Source organism: Musca domestica, unplaced genomic scaffold, assembly GCF_030504385.1.
Source record: "Musca domestica strain aabys unplaced genomic scaffold, Musca_domestica.polishedcontigs.V.1.1 12, whole genome shotgun sequence".
NCBI classification, from domain to species: domain Eukaryota; kingdom Metazoa; phylum Arthropoda; class Insecta; order Diptera; family Muscidae; genus Musca; species Musca domestica.
This window is the reverse complement of record NW_026712155.1, coordinates 15992511-16019116: the sequence shown is the minus strand read 5'-3', so window position 1 is coordinate 16019116 and position 26606 is coordinate 15992511. Positions and strand designations below refer to the sequence as shown.

Sequence of the window (26606 nt, the reverse complement as noted above, 5' to 3'; positions counted from 1 at the left end):
TTTTTTATCTCTCCTTGAGTACCTTTATAGTACGTTTATATATATGAGGGTTAACCCACTGGATTTGGATTTAAATTGTCATACCCATTACTTTTACTTCAAATAAATCCTCTCAAAGTAGGTTAACCCTACAAAAAGTTCTAACATAAACATGGCATTAGCCGAATAACCCCACAAGATTTATTTGAACAACGACCGGTCAACAAACCGACCGAACGACCACTCCTTACCTGTTTGAAGATAAAACCACTGTTGCTTCTTTGTGTTTTTTCTTGTTTATTTTAGAATTAGAATTAATATTTATTTTACTTAATTAAAAAATGTTAAGAGCGACAAAAAATACATAAACGTTTCTCTTTTTTTGTTTTATTCTAGCTAGACCTCACTTATTTTTAATAGGAAAACAAACAAAATGACAGAAACAAAAAGAATTACGATGAGTGAGCGACGACGACAATGGACGTCAAAAAAAAAGAACGAAAAATTTATGAAAATTTGCAGTTAAATTTAAAAAAAGAAAATTAAACAAACAAAACGAAACGAAAAAACGCTGACTTAATACATAGTAAAGAGTAACAAAAATCTACGGCAGATGGATAGAAGGATGGATGCGGCTGGAAATTATTTACATATGACGGGTGTTGCCGAAACCACCATGGCCAGACTGGGAGGCACCCTTGTTGTAGCCCATCTGCAAGTTGAGTTCAGCATTGTGGGCACGCAATTGTTCTTCGGTGAATTCACGTACATTCTTCTCGGCCATTTTGGGTCCCAATGTGGGGCCGGTGAATTCGGGATGGTGTTGGGTCTGAAATGAAAAAAGAATCACATTATTGTTGTAATTAATCTATTTTATGTTTTCCCTCTTGTTGCAAACTTACGGTACGTCCCAAAGAGTACAGGCACAAAGTGACCTGGGGAATATTGCGACGCTCGAAGAGATCAGCTGTCTGGAAAATTTCCTCTTCTGGTACACCGTACTTCTTGATGGCAGCCTGGAAACGTTGAATGTTTTCCATCAATTGGAAGTTGGTGCCACGTTCTTGGATCTTCTTGACGGAGCCGGGAGCCAATTTGTTAATCAGTTTGCAGAGAACAACACCGTCCTTCAAGATATCTTCATATTGACCAGCTGGCACTTTTTCGCCCAAAACTTCGAAGATCCAGTTCAAGACTTCTTGTTCTTGTTCCTTGTTGCGGGGCTAAACGATATGGAAAAAAAGAGAAAAAGGTTAGTAATTAAATTAATTTTATTTATTTATTTTTTTAATTATGAAAAATAAATATAGGAATATCAGCTGCTAAGAAAGAAGATTGAAGGATTTTCACCAACTGTAGACCTTAAAATATTTTTCATTAGGGAAAAGAGTTCTAAAGTATTTTCGATGCAATATGCTCAGAAAATATTGCAAAATGGTGGGATTTAAAAAAGTCATGTAGTCAAAATATATTTGGAAAATCTTTTACAGACTCTCGACTTTAAAAGAAAAATCTAAAATGTTTTAATCTGGTACCTAGGCAGGGGAGCTTAATAGGGTTTATCCAGACCAATAGAAAATTGTCAAAAAAGAGTTCCATAGAAAAGATCGTTGAGAAATCGCATTCAGAAGGATCTTCTATAGACATGAGAACTTCTTGAGACCTACTATATAAAAGAGGATTTTAACAAGCATTCTCTATAAAGCATTCTTCTGAAGATTATAGATCCTTGAAAAATTTGCTATAAACGTAGGACCTTTAAAATACTTTTGAAATACATTTTTTTTAAAAGGTCTCCTTCAAAAATACGATGTTTATACTTTTTTTCTTGGAAGAGGAGTTTAATGGAAACGTTAAACAAGTTCTCTCTAAAGAAGACCTTTAAAGGTTCTAATTCAGAAATAAAACGATTAAAGGTATGTTATAGACTTGGTTAACTTAAAAAGGCTTTTTACACACAGAAGAGCTTTGAAAGCTCATCGATGAACCAAATTCGTCGGTAACCAGGAGAGCTATATTTAATTTTCTCTAGACAAAAGAGTTTTAATATACCATGCCTACGCAGAAGAGCTTTTAAATACCTTTAATAAACAGAAAAGCTTTATTTTTTCGTCCCTAGATGGAAGAGCTTTAATTGACCTTTTCTTCTATACGTTTTCATTACCAGCATTACAGCAGAGCCTTATTTGATTTTCTTTAGACAGAAGAGCTTTAATTGATCTTTCTTATATGGGCTAGCTTTTATTGAACTTCGATAGATTACAGAGTGTTATGTATAAAGGAACTTTTAAACGTATTCATTGAGCAGTATAACTTTATTTCTATACCAAATAACTTTGATAAACAGAAGAGCTTTATTTTATTTTCTATACACAAGAGCTTTAGTCTTTAAACAGAAGAGCTTTAAGAGACGTTCTACAAACAGGAAAGCTTTATATGATCTTTCCTGTAAAAGGAGCTTTAATTGAACTTTTTTAGATAGTAGCGAGTAGATAGCGAGTTAAAGAAGATCATTGAAAGAGTTTTCGTATAGAGAAGATCTGAGATGCGATTCTTATATAGAATACCCTTAAAAATACATCCTTAGACAAAAAAAAGCGTTGAAAAAACTTTTACAGACAGGAAAGCTTAAAAGTGACATCTGCTATTGATGGGAGGCTTTAAATTGTTTCCTCTATGCATCAGAGCATCAAAAGGTTTTCTATGGACAGAAGAATTATGACAAGCTTCTATAGATAGAATTGCTTTAATGAACATTTTCTGTACAGAAAACCTTAAATAGATATCTTCTAGGCAGAAGAGCTTTAATATATTTTCAAAAGAACAGAAAGAACTTTTATAGACGGGATGCTTTTGGGAGGTTTTCTATAGTCAGATATGAGAGCTTAAAGATGTCTACCTCATACAAACAAAAAAAAATATTAGACAACTTCCATGAACAGAAGAGCTTAAACAGACTTTAGTAGACAGAAGAGCTGCAATTGTTCTTCACTAAACTGAAGAGCTTTCAACGATGGCCTTTTCTACACGACAAATCTTTTATATATCTTCTTTAGATGGAAAAGCCTTAAATGATTTTTTTGTTGGCATTCGAGCTTTTAAAGATCTTCTATAGACAGAAGAATTATGAAAAGCGTGTTTAGATAGAATTGCTTATTTTTCTATACAGAGAATTTCCTAAAAGAGCTTTAATATATCTTTAAAAGGCCAGAAAGGACTTTTAAAGGCCGGAAGCTTTTGGGAGGTTTTCAAAAACAAATAACCTTAAAATATATGCCCCGGACAGAAGAGCTTTAAAAGGTCTTCTACCTATAGAATAAATGTAAAGAACTTCCATAAACTTAGAAAAGCTTTTATAGCTCCTTATAAAGCAGAAGTGCTTTAAAAGATCTTCTCTAGGTAGGAGAGCTTTAAAAATGCCTTTTATAGACAGAAGACCGTGGTATAGATCTCTATAAGTAAAAAGCCCGAAAAAAGAACTTCAAAATACCTTTTCTGGGGAGGAAACTTTTTTGGAGAGAAAAGCTTCTAAAGTAATTTTATATAAAATATGTCTAGAGGTCTGCTTAAGGGCTTAAATAAATCTCCGACAGTGGCAAGATCATTAAAATGCCTTCAAAGGGGTTTCTATCAACAGAAGATCTTTAGAAAAATTTCTATAGACAAAAGACATTCACCGTATCGTCTACAGGTGGAACAGCTTTACAAGGTTTTCAATTTACCGACGTTTTTCGAAAGACGCATTATAAGACCTTCCTTGCTTTGATAATATGATTTTGCAGATATTCTATAGACATATGATTACTTTTCAGATCTTCTGTGAAAAGGAGGATATATTAAGAAATTATTATTTCTTCCAAGCCCTTTTACAGTCCTTTATGGAAAACAGCAGCAAATTTTCTTTGTGTAGAAACTTTCCACAAATCAACTTTAAAACTTTCCACTAATAAAATTAGTTTTGTGTGTCCGATATGTGTTGATCTAAGTTCAGACTACTCTAACATCCAAAAAAGTTCCAACTAAAATTTCGATATTAATTTGTTTCCAATTTTCATTCAAGGAAAAAATTAATACCATAAAAAAAGTTCAAAATGTTTTGATGATATTGAAAAAAAAAAAAAACTTTTCAAAACAAAACATTTCTGTCTACTTTTTTTGTGACATGATTTCACGCCATAGACAAATTGTGTTTCTCCTGCACTTTGTTGGCGCGATATTTCCGTGGATGATGTGATGCTGTGCTGCACTTTGCAATCTCCTTTTATTTCAATTATTTATTTGTTTGTGTTGTTTCGGGGTGTCCGGTTTTAGAAATAAACTAAATGTTTGACTGCCTCGTTGGTTGACTGTGCGTTGTGGGCGTTTTTTTGTTTTTTTTTTTGTTGCTGTTGTCGTTGTTTAGTGTTTTTGCAATGTTTAGGTCTTTGGCATTTGGCCAATTGGCTTAATTAAATTAAACAGATTTTTAACTCTGAGAAAAAACAAACGTAAGCGATAAAATACGCGCACATGTGTATGTATGCGCGCTTGTCAGTAAGGCAACCCCAGATTTCTAACCAACGAAAAAAAAGAAGCAAAATTTCAAAAATCTAGAACAAAAATGTAATACAAATTGTTCCAGAAATTCCACATGCAAAAGAGAAAAAAAGAACAATAAAACATTGCAAAAAATCGCTAAACGTAACCTGCATATTTCAGATTTCCTTTTATTTTTTGGCCAATATTTTTTTGGCTTGAATTCAATGTCAGAGAAATATTTTACTATGTCAATGAAATTTGCCACATACATATTTATTTATTTTTTTTAATGTCTCTTGTTTAGCTATTTTCTTGGCATCTGTAATTTTTTTCGCTTTTGGAATATTCCAGTTGTCATATTTGCCAATTTATTATAAATTTTGTTATGGGGAAATTTATTGTGTTAGTTTTTTTTGGCTCTTAAAATAAATTCCTCATTCCCCTCATTGTTTGACAATGTATGGAGGATGTTTTGGATTGAAACAAGTAAAGCGGAACATTTCAAAAAAAAAAAAAAAAAAAAACAAAAAAAAAAAACTTTAGGAAATTACAAAAAAAAAATATATATGGACGCTTGGAATTGTCGAATTACGTCGAGTAATGAGAGGTTCCACTGTACCACCTGATTATTCAAATGATCACAAATCAGAATATTCAGGACAAGAACTTGTCAATTGAAAATTTCTGAAAAACGTTAGGAACGCTTGTACTCTCTTGGAGAAAAGGGACTCAAATGAGATAAATGATACTTATATTGAGGCCTCTCCCAAAAAAAATCCTTCCGGCAAATTTTGCTCGTTTCAAGCTATTTGCAGTTATTACTAGAAGTCCATTATTTAGAGTTTCCACTGTCCCATATTGTGTAATTTAAATGTTCGCAAAATAATTATATTGTTGCCGGTTTTGTTTTGTGGCTTTATGCCGTTTAGGCTCATAAGATCATTTATGGTTTGCCCATTACTAAAAACTCATCACCAATTATGGTGCATTTTTGAAGGCTTTTCCAGTTCAAATAGTTAGAGGGCTAATTTAGAGGAATATAAAGGGTAGTAAATTTATTAAAATGTACATCATAATAAGAATGGGTAGTAAAAAATAATAATATTAGGAGGAAGTACAAACTAAAGTATCTCAATTTGCCAGAGGCCCCTCTAAACGCTCTTGCAGATTTGTCAGGGGTTTATTAGCCCTTATAGGTTGTCCATTGGAAAATTTTTATGTTTAGCAGATATTTCAAAGAATTTCTAAAATTCTCACAAATATATCTTATTTTTTGTTATGGAAGTATTTCTTGAAGAACTCTTCAAAAATATTCTACTAATTACATTAGACAACACAAAAAATCACAAAAATTAATAATTATAGTAATAATAATAATAATGCTAATAATAAATAGGAAAGAAAATCAGAAAACCCTTGAATATAATTTACATCGCAAAAGTTTACATAGTTTGCATACCCTTTACCCCTATTTTTACCCCTTCTATTTTTTTTGAGATTTTCAAATATATATTTTTTTTGTTTTTGAATCCTTACAGTTTAAGTAACTAATTTGTAATCATCAAGAGAATCAACAAAGGGATATTTCTTGTTATACCCTACACCACCTTTATATACCCTACACCACCTTTTTATACCCTACACCACATGATGGTCAGGATATTATGTCCTTGAGATAGACCCATAGTTTCATTTGATGATCTGCATAGAATCACATTTTGAGTCGATTATGCATCATTTACGTCTGTCTGTCTGTCCATGTATTTTTGTAAACAAACTACAGGTCGCATTTATTGCCCGATTCAGATGAAATTTTGCACAAGTTATTTGTCTAACCCAGGGACGAACCAAACGTGTAATATCAGCACAAATATTAAGACATTTTGCAAGTACGACTAAATTAAGCTTGGAAATAAACATGCCAAATTTGATCGAAATCGGTTGAGATATGGCTATAGCTCCCATATATATATATATATTGTTCATCCGATTTGATATTTTTTCCTCCGCAGCTGCAATATGCATTCTGTAACTTCGATATTTGGAGAAATATATCAAATATTGCACAGAAATACCTTTTCCAAATTTTATCGAGATCGGTTCAGATTTGGATATAGCTCCAACATATATCTTCGCTCGATTTGCTTTTTATTGTACACCAAAGTTGTAATATTGGCCCAAATTGGATGGAATTTCGATCTTACGACCAAATTGAGCCTAGAAACAAGTATGTCAAATCTTGTGAAAATCGGTTCAGATATAGCTATAGCACCCATATATATTGTTTATATGATTTTTCATATTTTTTATTTGTTATATGAAGGGTAGGGTATCATAAAGTCAGCCCGGCCGGCCTTAAGACTTTCTTTAATGACTTAAAAATATGGTAAAAAACTACATTTAAACGAGATCACAATAAGTTGATATTCCACAAATGTATTTGTCATAAAATTCCACTATAGATCCTAGTAGACGTCAAATCATCTTACTTATACGACAGGAACCCATAAATATTTTAAACACATGCATACTTTATGTGAATTTATGCTGATAAAATATCATTTTAGAAGAATGGCCTTAAAGACAAAAATAATCTTCATCGAATTGTCCTATAAGTCACCACAGAAAAGAAATATAAATTTCCATTATATACCATGAAAATGTTTGCAACATTTTTGCCAAGAAAACCCGAAAATATTTCCTGGCCTGGCCTGAAGCTGTAAAAAGAAAAAATAATTTGCATACAATTTGACTGTAAATCTTGGAATAAATATTATTTCTAGGTACAATAGTTTTTAATAAAACTGCAATCGTAAAAAACATATTTTCGAGTTAAAATCGTACTTCATATGAGTTTATACAAAATTATTCTACAAAACATCATTCTAAAAGAACAACGTCAAAGGCAAGAACAATTATTCATTCAAAATTTATAAAAGAAACGAAATTTATATTTCCATTATATACCTAGAAAAATGTGTTGAATAATAATAATAATTCCGAAAATATTTGTTTTTTAATTTGTATAATTCTTTCCTTGGTTCTTTTCTCGAATTTATGCATGAAAGTGACACAAAAATTCGAGTTAGATGAAAAACGTCAGAAGAAGAAAGAGTCTACTCAAAATGTTACTATAAGTTTCAATATTAACTATACATAAAAATCTAAAAGTTTTTAAGAAAATTACATTACATGATTCGAACGAACTTTTTGTTGAGGACATTTTTAATAGATATAGTGATGTCCATGCGCCTATTAGTCTGGGCTCATCATGTTTTCTGATGGATGTTTATAATTTGGTTCAAGCTTCGTGCTTTGAAATATTCATATCAAACTTAGATCGAGTTCGCTGATACCGATACCTTACCTCTTTTGGAAGCATATTGCTTCACACTCTCTTATTTTTTATTTCCGTCATAAAACATTTCCCTACTAAGTGTTTAACACATTAATATGAAAACAAATTATTTTATGGTTATATGTAAACTAATTTTACAAAGCCGTACTTTTATGCTCTCGTTATGAAAAAAAGACGAAAATAAAAGTTGTTAGCCATATTTATAACATGCGGACACCTAGCATGAAAAATAACCACAAAAAAGTGCTAGTGCTGTAATAAAACTATCAACAAATTAAAATTAATTATTTTATGAGCCAACTATGTAAAAGTGAAGTAAAAAACGATGTTATTATATTTTCGGGATTTTTAAAGGGGGAGTTTCAACAACAAAAGCATGATTTTTTTATTATATCCCCCACCATATAGTATGGAGGGTATATTGAGTTTGTCATTTCATTTGTAATAACACGAAATATAAATTTTTAGATCCCACAAAGTATAGATATTCTTGATCAGCATAAAATTCTACATAGATTTTGCGATGTCCTGAAATTTCGAACGAAATGAAGTGGGCTGATGAAACTTCACTCAAAGTTTCTCGTAATGAAAATCGGTTAAAAAGATAAACGTTTTGATATAGCTCCCATGTATCTGTAGCGACAGATTTAACATTTTTGGCTGCTTTAGTCGCAGTTTTAACCCAAATTTGCTGTAAAATGACAGCATATGTTCCCATTATGTAAGAAATATACTCTCATAGAATTGTCCATATAGGTCGAAATTTTGATATGGTCCCCATATAGCTGTACCTCACCATTATAGGTATTTTGGTGATTTGTGTTGCACTTTTGACCAAAAACATTTAAAATTTGCAATTTGAAATTCCTAATGGGTACTACATATTATGGGAGAAAATTGCACATATGTATAGGTTCAAGTCTGTCGTATAGCCGCCATATAACGCTACCTCCATAAATTCGATATTTTGATGATTTTAGTGACATTATTTACCGGAATTGTATCAAATTTCGTATTTCAAGTTTGTAATGGGAACTACAGAAAATTGCGTATGCAGGCCCAGGTCTTTAGATATCCCCCATATCACACTGTATTCGGTATTTTGACGATTTTAGCTACATTATTCACCGGAGTTGTTTCAAATTCCGTATTAAGAGTTCGTACTGGGGACTACAGTCTATGACAGAAAACTGTATATGCACCTCGACAAAAAATTGTCAATGCAGGTCCAGATCTTCGTATAGGCCCCATATATCAGTACCTCCCCAAATTCGGTATTTTGATGTCCTTAGCGAAATTATTCGTCGGAGTTCTTTCAAATGTCGTATTTAGAGTTCGTAATGAGAACAACAGTCTATGATAGAAAACTGTCTATGCAGGTCCAAATCTACCTTCCCACATTCTGTATTTACAATAGGTACTACAATCTGATAGAATATTGTCTATACAGGTCCAGATCTTCGTATAGCCCCAAAAAAATCTTACCTCCCTATATTCGGTGCGTCGATGATTTTAGTTATATTATTCACCGGATTTTTTTTTTTTCAAGTTTCGTATTTAAACATTGTAATGGCTTACGACAAATGTTGCCTATACACGTCCACGTCTTCGTATAGACCCAAATAAAAAGGCTACATTCGGCATTTTCAGAGTTTAATAGAATTTTTAAGGGATTTTTAATTTTTCTTTTATTTTGATAATTTCCAAATTTGTTCCAAATGGTGGAGGGTATTGAAAGTTCAGCCCGGATTGTTTCATATACATTATTTTCGGGATTTAAAGTGGGGAAGTTTCGGGGATATTATATTTAATCTGTTCGTTTGATATAACCCGCCACCAGAATACTTACAGAAAATATTGAAATAACGATTTACCTCTCAATAGTCTGCTGGAAATTACATCCTACCGTTTTCATAATTTATAAAAATTTGAATTTTTTATAACACAATTTATAATTGATGTACAAATCTCAAATCTCCTCAAAAAATTAAATATGAGAATTTATTAAAAAAACTTCGTACCCATTTGTTCCCATTTATGGTTTCAAAATTGTCACCAAAAGTTCGCCATTGATATAAAAATATTCTGGTATTTGCACATGAAAATGTTCAATCTCCGTTTCTCGTGTGTTCCAATAGAGACATTTATATGCATGAATGTACCTTGACAATATCTCCATATGTAAATTTGTATATTGTTAAATGCCATATCGGTATATGTAAATATATATGTATATATGTAGACATATATGTAGACATGAACCCTTTTTTTGAGTCAATATTTATTGGAATATGTTTGCATATGAAAAATGCAATATAGTGTAGAATATATAAAAACCAAAAGATATTTTTGGGCAATTAACATTTGTTAGGGTAAATAGTACTCCAGCATCAATTATTAGAGATATATATAACTGCAATTTATATTCTATAGAAATTATTTCAATGATTCTGGAGGAATATCAGGCCAAAAATTATGTCCAAGGACTATTCAACAAATGGTCTTGGATTTCATTAGACATAAGACTTTCGAACTTTTTTATTTTAAAAATTTTCAGTCTAGCGATATCCAAGATATTTATGACGTCCAGTTAGATTTTTGGGCCTTTGAACGGAAGTAATAAAAGCTATTATATTGGCTAAAACCTAGTGCTGGCGCAATTTCACTAACCCATATAAATTGATGGCCGAATGCGTGATCTTGTTCCGATGTGACCCATTTTCAAAACATAGGAAAAAACAACAACAGCGGTATTTAATATTATGTTCCACTTCAAAATAGCTCGTTTTTTTTTGCCGAATATTGTTTTTGGCAATTTAGTGGTTTCTGTGTGTGTGTTTGTACGGATATATTTCATAGTTTTTTCTTTCTTTTTTTTTTTTTGAAAATATTTTACAGCAACAAATTGTTTTTTCTGCTTTCCGCTTGAAAACTGAACGCCACAACGAAATGAAAAAACAAAAAAAATACAAATGTCAAGTGCTTGTGACCACTTGTCGCCACAACAAAATCCCATCAATCATTATGCCTTTTGGATGGATGGATGGATGGATAGATGATGATGCTCGGGGCTTGGCATAGACAGTGAGGGCCAAGTTTTTGTTGTTGTCATAGTTGTGGTGGTGGACACAACAAACACCATGGGTGTTAAAAAATGTTAAATGATAAAAAAAACTAAAACGCGACAAAATGGTCGCCTTAGATAGCGGAGTGAGGATTTTTATTACATTTCCTCAGTGGCAGGGATTAATGGAGAGGAATTTTGAAAAATTAATGGAATTTAATTATTGGGGATAATATGATTCCATCATGTGTGCTGGAATATCGTTCAGGAATGTAGGCCAGATGGCCACACATTCAGAAGGACTTCCATAAGAGGTCCTCAAAGTCTCCCATGAGAAGTCCTTGAGGTCTTCAATGAAAAGTCCTTGAGGTCTTCTATGATAAGTCTTTGAGGTCTCCTATGAGAAGTCCTTGAGGACTTCTACGAGGAGTCCTTGAGGTCTCCTATTAGAAGTCTTTGAGGTCTTCTTCGAGGAGTCCTTGAGATGTTTTATGAGAAGATCATCCGGTCTTTTATGAGAAGGCCTGAACGAGTCTTCTGTGAGAAGTCCTCAACGGGTCTGCTATGAGAAGTTCTCAATAGGCCTTCTATGAGAAGTCCTTGAGTTCTTATGTAAGAAATCCTTCAGGTCTCCTAAGAGAAGTCCTTGAGGTCTCCTATGATAAGTTCTTAGGTCTCCTATGATAAGTTCTTAGGTCTTCTATGAGAAGACTTCCACAGGTCTAATATGAGAAGAGCTCTATAGGTCTTCTATGAGAAGACCTCCACAGGCCTTCTACGAGAAGACCTCCACAGGTCTTCTATGAAAAGACCTCCACAGGTCTTCTACGAGAAGACCTTGAGGTCTTCTATGAGAAGTCCTTGAAGTCTTCTATGAGAAGAAATCTACAGGCCTCCTATCAGAAGACCTCCACAGGCCTTCTATGAGAAGACCTCCACAGGCCTTCTATGAGAAGACCTCTACAGGTCTTCTATCAGAAGACCTCCACAGGCCTTCTATGAGAAGACCTCTACAGGTCTTCTATGAGAAGACCTTTACAGGTGTTCTATGAGAAGACCTCCACAGGTCTTCTATGAGAAGACCTCCACAGGTCTTCTATGAGAAGACCTCCACAGGTCTTCTATGAGAAGACCTCCACGGGTCTTCTATGAGAAGACCTCCACAGGTCTTCTATGAGAAGACCTCCACAGGTCTTCTATGAGAAGACCTCCACAGGTCTTCTATGAGAAGACCTCCACAGGTCTTCTATGAGAAGACCTCCACAGGTCTTCTATGAGAAGACCTCCACAGGTCTTCTATGAGAAGACCTCCACAGGTCTTCTAGGAGAAGACCTCCCCAGGTCTTCTATGAAAAGACCTCCATTGGTCTTCTATGAGAAGCCCTTGAGGTCTTCTATGAGAAGTCCTTGAAGTCTTCTATGATAAGTCCTTGAGGTCTTCTGTGAGAAGTCCTTGAGGTATTCTATGAGAAGTCCTTGAGGTCTTCTATGAGAAGTCCTCCACAGGTCTCCTATGAAGAGGACTTCCACAGGTCTTCCACGAGAAGACCTCCACAGGCCTTCTGTCAGAAGACCTCCACAGGCCTTCTATCAGAAGACCTCCCCAGGCCTTCTATCAGAAGACCTCCACAGGCCTTTTATGAGAAGACCTCTACAGGTCTTCTATGAGAAGACCTTTACGGGTGTTCTATGAGAAGACCTCCACAGGCCTTCTATGAGAAGACCTCCACAGGCCTTCTATGAGAAGACCTCTACAGGTCTTCTATGAGAAGACCTTTACGGGTGTTCTATGAGAAGACGTCCACAGGCCTTCTATGAGAAGACCTCCACAGGCCTTCTATGAGAAGACCTCTACAGGTCTTCTATGAGAAGACCTCCACAGGTCTTCTATGAGAAGACCTCCACAGGTCTTCTATGAGAAGACCTCCACAGGTCTTCTATGTGAAGACCTCCACAGGTCTTCTATGTGAAGACCTCCACAGGTCTTCTATGAGAAGACCTCCACAGGTCTTCTATGAGAAGACCTCCACAGGTCTTCTATGAGAAGACCTCCACAGGTCTTCTATGAGAAGACCTTTACGGGTGTTCTATGAGAAGACCTCCACAGGCCTTCTATGAGAAGACCTCCACAGGCCTTCTATGAGAAGACCTCTACAGGTCTTCTATGACAAGACTTCCACAGGTCTTTTATGAGAAGACCTTTGGCTCTTCTAGGAGAAGACCTTCAGCCTTTCTAAGAGAAGACCTTCGGCTCTTCTAATGAGAAGAGACTTTCAGCTCTTCTAAAGAGAAGAGACTTTCAGCTCTTCTAATGAGAAGAGACCTTCAGCTCTTCTAATGAGAAGAGACCTTCAGCTCTTCTAATGAAAAGACCTTCCAGCTCGTCAATGAGAAGACCTTCTGGTCTTCTATGAGAAGTCTTCTATGAGGAGACCTTCTGGTTTTCTAAGAGACGACCTTCTGGTCTTCCAAGAGACGACCTTATGAACTTCTAAGAGACGACCTTATGAGCTTCTAAGAGACGACCTTCTGGTCTTCCAAGAGAAGACCTTCTGGTCTTTTAATGAGAAGACCCATCGCACTTCTCTGAGAAGACCTTCCATCTCTTCTATGAGAATACCTTAAGCTCTTATATGAGAAAATCTTAAGCTTTTCTATAGGGAAGACCTCCAGAGGGTCTATTCACACCCTCTGGTCTTCTATGAGAATATCCTCTGGTCTTCTATGATAAGACTCTCTGGTCTTCTGCGAGGTGACCCTCTTGTCTTCTATGAGGAAGACCTTCTGGTCTATTATGAGGAAGTCTTTCTGGTCTTCTATGAGGAAGAGCATCTCAGAGTTCTACCACCTCTATGAGAAGAGCTAGATTTTTACCAAAATATAAGCCTCTTTCCTATATTTAATTTTTTATTTTTATTCTCCTTTTCCCACTTCAGGATCGATCCTTGTCTATGCCAATACTAAATTAAATCCACAACCATATATTATACACATTAAGGACCACTCGATATGTACTCCAGCCATATAGAAATTAATATAAACCATTCTAATTTGAATTTCAATATAAATTAATTTCAATAAGTAAATAATTGTCGAAAACAATAGAAACAGACTAACGGACAGGCAGGCAGAGGCCGAGTGAGACCCACGACATTTATGGCGAAGTGTAATACAACATGAAAATGCAATTATTATTTACAATTGTTTTCAATGGAATTTGGTTATAATTTTTGGGCTGCCGCAGGGGCGTAGTGTGGGGGAAGGGAAACCCCCTTTTCCAAAAAAAAAGAAAAATATTATTGAAAAATAAATTTGAAAAAGCCTACATCGATTTGAGATTTCTTTTTTTACTTCTTCCTTTAAAAAGCCTCTATTGTCTGCTGAAATCCCTCTTTTTTTTCCTCGAAAATTTTGAAGCATATTCGATTTAAATAAGTTTCGCCACCTCCTCGTTATTCATACAACCCCATAAATGGCCTAAAATAAACCAAATTCTCCAAATTCAATCCTTTATTTGGCACTGTAAAATTAACCCAGCCTATTTCCACTAAATTTCTCCTCTTTACCTCTTCTCCTCATTTTACGATTTCCACTTAGCCAGACAGCGAACACAAAAAACCCCAAATGTACATAACCACAAATTATTGCGACAACATAAATTTTTTTCGTTAAGCTGCCCCAGGCTCCCTCAGCCAAATATAAAGGATTTCAATGTTAGTTAGGTTAACAACAAATATTGAAATTAAATTATAGTTTAAATAGAATCCGGATGATAGAAATAACAGACGCAGCATAATCATTTGTGCCATTAGCAGACATTAGCCGAAATAAGGTTGAAAGGATGCTGCTATAGGTTTAAATTTATTTTTGAAAATATGGTGTGGAATTAGGGAATTTGCTACAGATGGGGAGTGGGAGGAGGGATGGAGAACTGCGTTCGCAGAGAATGGAGATGGTTTTCTATTCATGGGTTATTTGCCCTTGGGGTGGTTAACAAGCAGTGAAATAAAGTTTGGGTAAGATTTGTCTTTAAACTCATAAGGACTTAAAGAAAAATCCGCAGATGCCTAGGAAATTCTAAACAGGAAAAATGGCTTTAAGAGCGCACATATCAAATTTATTTTTGGAATTCTAAAGGTTGAGATGAAAAAACGGCAAGCAATTTCAGACTGCTGTCATTTCTAAGCCACTCGTCCGACAGCTGTAAAAATTATTCCAGTGACATCTCATTATATCCTATACAAGCGTACAAAAGCATTTTGGTGAGAATTTTCCAGAAGAAAAGTTATTTGTGTCGGAATTGAAGTGTGATTTCCTGATAGTGTGATTTCTTTATATTTGGCTGGAGAACCACAAGTGGCTATCGTCAGAGCACTCCTGCATTTAAATGTGAATAAATGTTTTGTGCCTCGTACCATCGCTCGTTACCGTGATACGTAGCCCGACGTCAAGGAAGTGATCCAAAGAAAACAGCAACATCAGCAAAAATGGTTCGGAAAGTAAAGAAGCAACTGGATCGAAACCCGCGTCGCAGAGGCCGAAAAATGGCTCGTGATCTGAACATATCGCAATATTCCATTCCAAAAATATTGAAAAATTAACTCGGGGTGAAGCCATTGAAATTCCAAAAAGTGCAAGAACTTTCACCGCAACAGAAATAACAGAAAATAGACTCAAAAGAGCTAAAGAGTTTCTTCGCTTGGCCGAAAGTGGTGAACTGCCGAATTTGGGTTTCTTCGTCTCAGATGAGAGAACACTCGTTGTCCAGCAGTTTGTAAACAAACAAAATAATCGTGTTTACTTGCCAAAGAGGTCAGCCGAAAATGTACACCTTCGATTGGCTACCAGAACTCAAACGCCGGCCATGGTGATGGTGTGGGCCGCCAAAACAGCCGGTGGTCGCTCTCCGCTCGTATTAATCGACCATGGCATCGGAATAAATGCCGAATATTATCGCGAAAATATTATAGAATGTGTATTAAAGCTTTGGGCACTCACACATTTTGGCCGCATATCCTGGACATTCAACAAGACCCAGCCATAACAGCCGATGGTCGCTCTCCACTCGTATTAATCGACCGTGGCATCACAATAAATGCCGAATATTATCTCAAAAATATTCTGGAGGGTGTATTAAAGCCTTGGGCATGCAATAGTTTTGGCCGCAGACCTTGGACATTCGCCATCCAGGAATTGTTACAAAATGAGGTTCCTCACTTTATTTCCAGCGAACAATGGCCACCAAAATCTTCGAATACCAATCCGTTGGACTGTTGTGTCTGGAGTATTTTGGAGAGCAAGGTTGGCACTAAAACATACCAAAGTGTCGATCACCTCAAGCGAGCACTTCGCCGGAAATTGGCCAAAATACCGCAGAACAACATTCGGGCAGCGTGTCACAATTTCATTGGCCGTTTGAAGGCCATAATTCGTGCCAAAGGTGACCAATTCGAACAAATCTAAACTTATTCTAAAATTTCATGTTATTTCCGACATTTTTGCTTTTGTTCCATAAAATTAAAAAAATTTAAAAATTATGGCTTTTGACTTTTTTGCAGTTTTTTATTTCACCCTGTCTGTGAATTTATATAATTGGACTCCAAGCCTGAAAATGGGTTATTTGTATATAACTCTACAATGCTAAGATTTTATTCCTAAATACTAAATAAATTTTAATTTTTTTGATTTTTTTTTTTTTCAATATATTTCTTATTACCAATATCTTATTAACTCATCACAAAACTTCCCAACCCACCACCGCCTAATTATGCCTTTCACCTGCCAAATGCTGCGGCAGCAACACATTTATTAATTCAATTTGTATAATGATTATCATTATCATTATTGTTTTTATTATTATTGTTATTTGTAATGTCTATATTTATATATTTTAATTTCCGATTGATAATCCCCACCATAGCACAACAATCAGCGTGTCAATCAAAAATAATATTTATCCGATTGACATCAATATAATAATAAAAATAATTGCAGATAAATTGCAATAATATGCATATTTTTACTATACATTATATGTTCGTTTGTGTGTATGTGCATCGGCTAGGTGTACATAATGTGATTTAATTAAGTCGTGTAAAATTGATAAACTGCCAATTCGAAATGGTAGTAGACAAGAGGGGAGGATTTGAAGAGGGGGTGTATAATGGTACATACAGAGGTGTATAATGGTATATATAGAGACAATTAGAAATATTCTAACAAGTTAAGTACGAGTCGGTTAGTCCTCCTGTCATTGAGGAGGAACTAAAAACGGTCTTGGGTTTGGAGGACCTTGAAACACGACTTTGGTCAGGAATACTTTAACTTTTCTGTCAAAAGTTTTCTCCACAGACAAAATTTTTCGAGGAAGTCTAACCATCGAAACTCTTTAAAATATATTTGAACAATTTAAAAAATATAAGTCAGTTTTGCCGACAGATAAATACTCTCAGTCAATGTCCGATTATTTATGATTATTCAAATTGTTGAACTTCTATGGAGTAGGTTCCGAAGAATGGACCAATATTGACCATTTCGTATCGGACCTAAATAAATATGATATAAATATTGCGACGTGGCAGGTTTGGACCAAATCGACTTCATTTTATATGAAATATATTGTTAAATTTCCCAGAAGATGAAACTCACCGAATTTCGAAATATTGGAAAATAAAATAAAAACAACAACAAAGACCTCAAGCTCGAACAACACTGGCTTTATTAAAATATAAAAAGGTCGAATAAAAAAAACATAATTTTTTTAGATATTTGTTTTTTTTTTTTGGAAATATTAAAATTTATATGAGGTACTAGATCTAGCCGACCGAAGATTTCCATCGAGGAAATGGAATATTTATTTTCAATTTTATGCGAAATCATAAATTCCATACTCATCTCAGGTTACTTGTTGAGAGATTTATTTTTAAGATATAGCAAGTTGTAAAGAATCGCTGACTTGTTTCGCAAGTTATGACAAATAAAAGTATTGAAAAAAATCTCTAACCCTATGTGGGAGAGATACCAGAATTGGTCTGTTCTCTACCATCTTTACAACAAAACTTGTGTTGATAGAAATATAGAGCTGTACCATGTTTTGATCCTTCGTGGGGAAAGTATCAGATCAGAAAACCGATCTTCACAGCAGATCTTGTGTAAGTAGAAATAGTGGGATGTGTGTAATATGAAGAGAGCCGAATGCTTATTTCGGGTTTTATAATCGTTTTGGTTACTCAAAACTTTGACCCTTTGTGGAGAGGTAATGGTTCGATCTCTGTGATCTTTATAACAAGTCTTGTGTTGATGGAAATATGGAGATGTACCAATTCTGTATGGAATCGTATATTAATTTCAGGTTTTATAAACTTCATGGATATCCAAAATATTAACCCTTTGTGGGGAAGATACCAGATGAAGTGGACCGATATATTCCATCTTCACACCAGACCTTGGGTTAATAAAAATATTGTGATATTTGTAATTTGAAAAGATCCAGATTCTTTTTTTCGGATTTTATGTGTGTTTTTGTTTTTCATAACTTTCACCCTTTGTGGGGGAGGTACCAGAAGGAATGGTCCGATCTCACATTTATAACAGATCTTGTTTTAATGGAAATATAGAGATGTGCCAAGTCCGGATTGAATAGGATGTTAATTTCGTGTGTTATTATTCATGAATATTCATAATATTGACCCTTTGTGGGGGAGGTACAAGAAGGAGTGAACCGATATATTCCATCTTCACACCAAATCTTGGATTAATAAAAATATTCTGATGTGTGTAATTTGAAGACAATCGAACTGTTATATGACATTTTATAAGAGTTGTAATTATTCAAATTTTGACCCTTTTTGGGGGGAAGTATTGGATGGAGTGGGCCGATATGTTAAATTTTCGCACCTAGCACTGATACAAATATTAGGATATGCAAAGTTAGATCAAAATCGGAAAATCGTTTCTCTTTCTTTGCAAAAAATATATTTCTTGAAAATTTCGAAATTTTGAGGGAGAGGTACCCGTTATATTCCATCTTCACACCAGACCTTGTGTTAATAAAAATACTGTGATGTGTGTAATGAGACGGATCCTTATATCACATTTGTGAGGGAGATACTTGATGAAATAGGCCGATATTTCCATCTTCGCACCTGACCTAGCACTGACGCAAATATTAGGATTTGCAAAGTTGGAGCAAAATCAGATTATACTTTCTCTTTCAGTGCAGTATTTTCTTTATTTTTTTTTTTTTTTTTTTTTTTTTTGAAAATCTCGACCTTTTTGGCGGAAGGTACTAGAATGAGGGTACCGATATTGCCCATCTCCGAACTCGATTTAAGTTTGATAATAATACTACGAAGTACCAAGTTTGGACCAAATCGGTCGACGGATGGACGGACGGACTGATGGATGGACGAACATCGTTAGATCGTTTCCAAAGGTCCATAGAGACCCCGTTATATCGTTATTTCCTCTCTAGCCATGTAGCTGTGGGTAAAAAATCTATGATTTTTGGACAGGAAAAAAACCCAAAAATATTTTAAAAGAGGCTACGTTTCTGGAACAAATTTTTCACTTCTGGATCCACTTTTCCTTGCTAGGAAACCATTGAAAATATTTAAAGAGAAACAAGAAAAGTAGTTTTGAAAAATCTTCGTTTCTTGGTCAGGAAAGAGATCCGCGTATCCTGACCTGAAATCTGTCTGAGAATTCACGATGCTTGGACAGGAAGCCCTTGATTTTTTTTTGTTTTAACAAACTAGGATTTCTGCTTAGAATCCATTTCAGGAATTAGATTCCTTACCAAAAAACAAAAAGGATTTAAAAATGCACATTTTTACAGAAAGCCGTAAACAATCTCGCAAGATGAAGAAAAAACATTTTACAAAGAGATTCTGCCCGAATTGACGACAATTTTTGAAATATATGTGCGGCCATTGCAACATATTTTTACACACGAGTATGGTCAGGAAGTCTTTGAAAAAAATATTCTTAAAAAAAAATTAAAAAATTTGAAATCATCATTTGCTTCACAAGAAATTGATGATTTTTTTAAAAATTAGATCTACCTGTAGAGTTAACTTTTCGCCACACATATTAATTTCATCTTCACCAAAATTTAGCTTTGGTTTCAACTCCTCAGTCCTGTGACTAACTGATTCGATACATCAAATATTTCCAGATATAATTTTTCTGTCAAACTCAAATATTGACCTTTTCTTTTTTTCCAATACCTTCCTCTCTATAAATATTCAATACGCTAAAATAATGAGGTTCAAATATTACTCCTATACATATTTCTCCCTTGTCGTTTTCTTTTTTCTAATGTGATCAAAAGATTGCATACAATTATATTCACACTATTCCAGTAGGAATTTCCACATAGGAGTCCACATCCTTCGGTACCTCTCAAGAAAAAAATCATTTGTAAATTTGAAACCTATGGCAAGTCACGGAAACAAACATTGGATAAAAAATTTCAGATATCTAGACTTCCCGATCACTTAATATTTTTTTTTTAAACTGGGATTATTACTATTCAGAACTATGAAAAATATTAAAATCCCAATTTTTCAATTTCTCTCTTGTTTCAAAATTTTGAAAGTATTTTTTTTTTATTTAGTCATATTTTCCACATTTCTCGTTTTTAATGTCAGAGTTACACTCCAGTTGTAAAATGTATATCTCTTCAATTTTCTTAAAAACCAAAATTTAATTGACACTTCAACAGGTTTTCTAAATCTCCAGCTGATATTCACCACATGTCCTTTGAGTGTTTATTTTCTATTTTTTTCAACATCAATTTTAAAATTTTAAATTTCTTTATAACACTTACAGCCATTTTTTATAATTTCTGTGTTTTGTTAAATTAGTTTGGAAAAAATTAAATTTTTTGGAAAAAAAGCTTTTGTTGGCTTTTTTGTCTTTAACGATCGAAATGAAAATTTCAACTGACGCAAAAACGCGCCCAGATTTTCCATTTTTCCTATGTTGATGCGAAAATGCAAAGGAGCACATACATACACACACAGAAGTCTAACAAACATACAATACCAATACACTCTCATCCAATATTAGGCTAAGCGTACCAACAAAATTTTGGTTAGATTGTCGTAGTTGTTTTTGGTGGTGGTGTTGTTTTGGCCGTATATTCTTATGTTCGTGGGAAAAAAGAAACAATTTACAAAAACAAAAATCTCAAAAAACATTTTTTTGGGGAGATTGCTTGAGGGGCTGGGGGAGGACCAAGGCAGGGAAGAATAATGACGTCAATTGACAACGAAAAACAAAAAACACTGAATTTCCCTCAGCGGAACAAGGCGTTAAGTGGTGTAGGCGTTTTACATTAATTTGTTGCTAACCTCCCGCCACCCCTCTGAAAATAGTGTTGGCTGCTCAGAGATTTTCTAGAGGAAATTCTTAACTATGTGGTATAGATGCGAAACCGGCGATCGTTAAGCGGAAGTAATTGTTTTTTCCCACAGACTCCATAAAAATTCTTGCCCATCCAATACCAAAAAAAAAAAAAAAATTATCTCCCACGAAGGCCAGAAAAACAAACAAAAAATCAAGTTCACGTCCAATGCCTACGTTATGCCGAAAATTTGTTTCAAAACTTTTTTCACCTTAATTCAATGTTTTCATTTTCATGTTCATGTTGTTGGTTTTTTGGCTGAGTTTCATTCATAATCTCTTTGAAGACAAGGTGCCATGCTCGGTGCTTTGTTCGTACAAGTTGAAGGCTTTTCTGTGGCAATGATCCGATCTGCTGCGATACTTTCAGCTGTTTCTAATGATCATGGGTGGTTGGCGCGTGGGTGCCACCCGCTATATCATGTCCAGTGGGTGGCAAACAATGCCTACCAAAAAAAAAAAAAAAAAAAAAAAAAAACAGCCAATGCTAGTGTCACACAAAATGCCGCCAGTCGTCACAACAAAAATAGTGAAAATAATTTTTGAAAAAAAAAAAAAAATAGAATTAATAAATTAATTTTGTTTTGTATCCTCTCTTTTGTTTTTTTTTTTTCTTTTCATTATTTTACGTTTTCTCCTCTCATCCAAAAATCTGGCAATGTAAAATTTTCTTTTTGAACATTCATTGCATAATTTGTTGCTACAACTTGTTGTTGTTGTTCTTTTTGATATTTTCATTAACGAATTGATGTCATTTTTAATTTTGGAATAAAGCAAATATTGATCGTATATGTAGACACAAAAATTTCATTTACAATTTTCATTTGTATTTTCATATATACCATTCAAATATATTGTATATGTACATAAGTGCATGTAAATATGTACGTATGTATATTAATTTCACTTAAAACATTGTTTTTTCTATATTTTGTATTTTTTTTTTTTTTTTAATTTCCATGGTTAAGTGAGCATTTCTCATCACAGAATTGTTGCAATGTAAAATCTTTTGAAATAATATGAAATAGTTCAATTTCATTAAATTGCTAGGAAATGTTCATTAATATTCGGAAGTCAACCAAACATAAAAATTGGAGGGTGTATATTTCGTTTTGAGTTCGTTTGAATTTTGGCAAACAAAATTTAATGTTTGGGAATTAAAATTATTATACATAATTAAAAGGGATAATAATATACACTAGGAACCTCAAATATTTTATTCCTTGATTCCTAACATTTTTGTGCACTCATCTTAGCTCCAAATTAATTTGTCTTGACCAAAACCTCAACGTTTTATATAAATTATACAGTAAACATATAAAAAGTGAGAATTCAAAAATATCGGAAAATGCAGGCATGCCAATTCTTTTTTATACCCTACACCACAATGTGGTCAGGGTATTATGTCTTTGTACATTTGTTTGTAACAGGCAAAAGGAAACGAGGTAGACCCATAGTTCCTTTTGATGATCTGCATAGAATCACATTGTGAGTCGATTTAAGCATGTCCGTTCGTCCGTCCGTCTGTCCATGTATTTTTGTAAACAAAGTACAGTTCGCATTTATTGCCCTATCCAGATGAAATTTTGCATAGATCATTTGTTTGGCCCAAAGACGAATCCTAATCAAAATTTAGATATAGCTTCCATATATATCTTCGTCCGATTTGCCTTTTATTGTGCACCTAACGTGTAATATCAGACCGAATAGTATGAAATTTTGCACATACAACCAAATTAGGCCTGGAAATAAGTGTGCCAAATTTGATCGAAATCGGTTCAGATATAGCTATAGCTCCCATATATAGTGTTCATCCGTTTTGTCATTTTTTTTTCCTCCGCAGCCGTAATATGCTCTCTGTAACAACAATATTTGGGAAAATATGTCAAATACAGCTCAGAAATACATTTTGTAAATTTTATCGAGATCGGTTCAGATTTTGATATAGCTCCCATATATAACTTCGTCCGATTTACCTTTAATTGTGCACCAAACGTCCAATATTTGCCCAAATGGGATGAAATTTGGCACTTACGATCGAATTTAATCTAGAAGCTAGTATGTCAAATTTGGTGAAGATCGGTTCAGATATAGCTATAGCTTCAGATATACCTATAGCTTCCATTCCATGTTCATCCGATTTGTTATATTTGTTACCCACAGCTGTAATATGCACTCCGTAACAACGACATTCAGGAAAATATATGAAATACAGCTCAAAAATATCTTTGCCAAATTTTATCGAGATCGGTTCCGATTTGGATATAGTTCCCATATATATTTTTATCCGATTTCAAATTAATTGTGCACCAAATGGACAATACAAGTCCGAATTTAAAATATACAAATACTTCTGCATTTATGTATAAGGTCTTTGCGGGTTTATAGAATTCAGACAATGACTTTCGTTTTTTTAAATTCATGTCGAAAAGAGTGTAGTAATAGAGCTGGAATTATGAAATTGGGTATGATGATCACTGTGAGAGTCTAAATAATAGAAAAAAAAGTAATAAACATAAAGTTCAGCCGGGCCGAACTTTTAATACCCCTCACCTTTAGATAAAAAAAAAAAACATTTTTATATGAAAGTATCTGAATTCAAACGTGTTCCACTTTAAACTACAAATACCAGTAAGACCGTTTGGATAATGCTTTTAAACTTTTCAAAAAACCATAAAGTGGGTGAGTCCATACCAAAACGAGAACCTCCATAGACAATTTTATACTTCAAGGATTGTCAAATCTTCTTTAATACCAAATTTGAAACAATTTCGTGGGTAAATGTGCCTAGCATTCCCAAAACACCGACTATGGGAAGTACCGTTATAAGGGGGCTATACGAAAACTTGAACCTATATATACTATGTTCGGCCATCGGAGCAAGAACCCATTGCGAACTACAAATACAAATTTTTAGACAAATCCGTGGAAAAATGTGGTAAAAACATTAAAATACTGAATATATGGAGGTACCATTATCTGGGGGCTATACGAAAACGTGGGCCTAAATATATACTATGTTCCGTCACCGGCGCTAGAGTCCATTGCGAACTACAAATACAAATTTTTGGACAAATCTGTGAAAAAATGTGGCGAAAATCATCAAAATACCAAATATCGGAAGATGAACCTATACAGGGTTGCCCATATTCGACGGACCCATCTGGCAACGCCATAACTTTTGACAGAGATGTCACATCCCTTAATGACATACCGCGTTTGAAGCGTCAGTCCAAGCAGATTTTTACCATGAACCAATACACGCCACGCGAGCGCTCTGAAATAGTTGAAATTTACAAGAAGTCAACTGTGAAAACTCAACGTGCTTTTAAAACATTAAAAAATGTGAGAAGTGCGCCTTCTAAGAACACCATTAAGCGTTTATACGAAAAATTTTCGACTGGTAAGGCTCTTTCTAAGCCGAAGAGGCCATATAAAAGTCGACCAAGGCGATCGGCCGAGAATATCGCTGCCGTACGGCGTTCTCAGCAGTTGGTCATGGCTCGGTCCACTTTACAACGGATTATTCGCATTGATTTGCATTTGTTCCCGTACAAAATTCAATTGACGCAAAGAATGTTGCCTGCGGACAAGCGTCGTCGATTGGAATGGGCCCAAAGGGCCCAAAATTCCGTCGAATATGGGCAACCCTGTATATATATATATATATACTGTGTTACGCCACCGGCGTTAGAGCCCACTGCGAACTACAAATACCAATTTTTAGACAAATACGTTGAAAACTGTGGTAAAAATCATCAAAATACCTGATATTCGGAGGTACAATTATAAGACCACTATACCAAAACTTGGACCGATATATCTCCGTGTATATATGTATGTGTACTTTATGGGGTCTACGATGAATATTTAGTGTTGTGATGAAGAAGTTAATATACCCTCCTTTCCAAGGTGGAGGGAATAAAAATTGTAGAGATCGGTCCATTTCTTCTGGTACCTCCCCCACAAAAGGTCAAAGTTTTGAATAACCTATACGATAATAACATCTGAAATAAACACCCAATTCTCTTCATGTTTCGCACATCTCATTATTACTAATAACACAAGATCTGCTGAGAAGATGGTATCTGATATATCTGTTCACTCCTTCTGATACCTCCCCCACAAAGGGTCAAAATTTTGAATATCCATGAAGCTCATAAAACGCGAAATTAACATCCAATTCCATTCAGACTACAACTTAATATTTTCATCAACACAAGACTTGCTATAAAAATGGTCGAGATTGCGCCATTTCTTCTGGTACGTCGCCCACATAGGGTTCAAAATTTTGAAAAACACAACGCTCAAAGAAAGCGAAATAAGCATCCAACTCTCTTCAAATTTCACACATCCACAAAGGGCCACAACTTCCAATGCTTATATCTGTCATAACCTGCGAAACAAGTTAGCGATTCTTTACGAGTTACTATATCTAAAAATTTATTTTAAACAGATATCAGATATGAACATATGGTTTATCGAAATTTACGATTTCGCATATGATTGGATGTTCGAATTCCTTCAGATTTTGCCCATACCAATATTTTTATATGTATTAGATGAAGTATTAAAATTGGATACATACGTGGAAATGGAATATGTTACCTCTCGCATATTTCCACGTTTTCCAAAAATTCGGCATACCGCATATAAAGTATAGGAAGTAGCCGATATGGTCCAAATCTGGCACGTTGTAATATTTATATCAGTCTTATGTCAGATACGAATCGGTCAATATTGTCGAACTGCTTCGGAACTTCCCCCATAAAGGTTCAATAGTTTGAATAATCATAACTCAAGGCAGGGGGTATTCATCTGACGGCACACCGACTTATATTCTTTACTTGTTTTTAATTTTTTATTTTCATTTTTATTATTTATTTATTTTTTTTTATTTTTTGCAATCCAAATTAGCCGATATTGGCTGCTTTTCATTAAGATGTTGTTTTCCCGGTCACTTGAACAAAGCATACAGTACCCCACCCTCATTGCTTAATATTTTGTAACATAGACAACAAACACCACGTATTCAAAGTAAATTTATGATTTTCGATAAATGGAATCCATTGAAGCGAAATGAACAAAAGCAGATTTTATTTTAGAAAGATATATAAAAATTGCAATCGAAAACAACAATTACAATATTCCACTCAATTGTCTCTGTGTGTGTTTGTGCCTGTATCGTTTGGGCAAAAAAGTCACAATTTAATGTCAATAGCCGACCATTTTTTATTGGTTTCAGGTTGTAATTAATTTGACATGTTTGTGTGTGTGTGT

General features: G+C 34.5%; 1 protein-coding gene across 1 annotated transcript; it reads right to left on the bottom strand.

Annotated features, from left to right (window-relative positions):
• Positions 1-256: 256 nt before the first annotated feature.
• On the bottom strand, positions 257-20887 carry LOC101889491 (myophilin). Its single transcript, XM_005187230.4, has 3 exons — positions 20749-20887; positions 882-1202; positions 257-808 (listed from the first exon to the last, which is right to left on the bottom strand). Exons 1-3 carry the CDS (start codon positions 20752-20754, stop codon positions 626-628), a joined length of 510 nt encoding a protein of 169 aa, XP_005187287.1. The 5' UTR covers positions 20755-20887; the 3' UTR covers positions 257-625.
• Between the last annotated feature and the right edge of the window lie 5719 nt (positions 20888-26606).

What these genes read in the sequence shown, in the direction of transcription:
- LOC101889491 (XM_005187230.4), bottom strand. An exon ending in TGTACTCTTTGGGACGTACC is followed by an intron (nt 809 to 881) that starts GTAAGTTTGCAA and finishes TTTTCATTTCAG; the next exon opens with ACCCAACACCATCCCGAATT.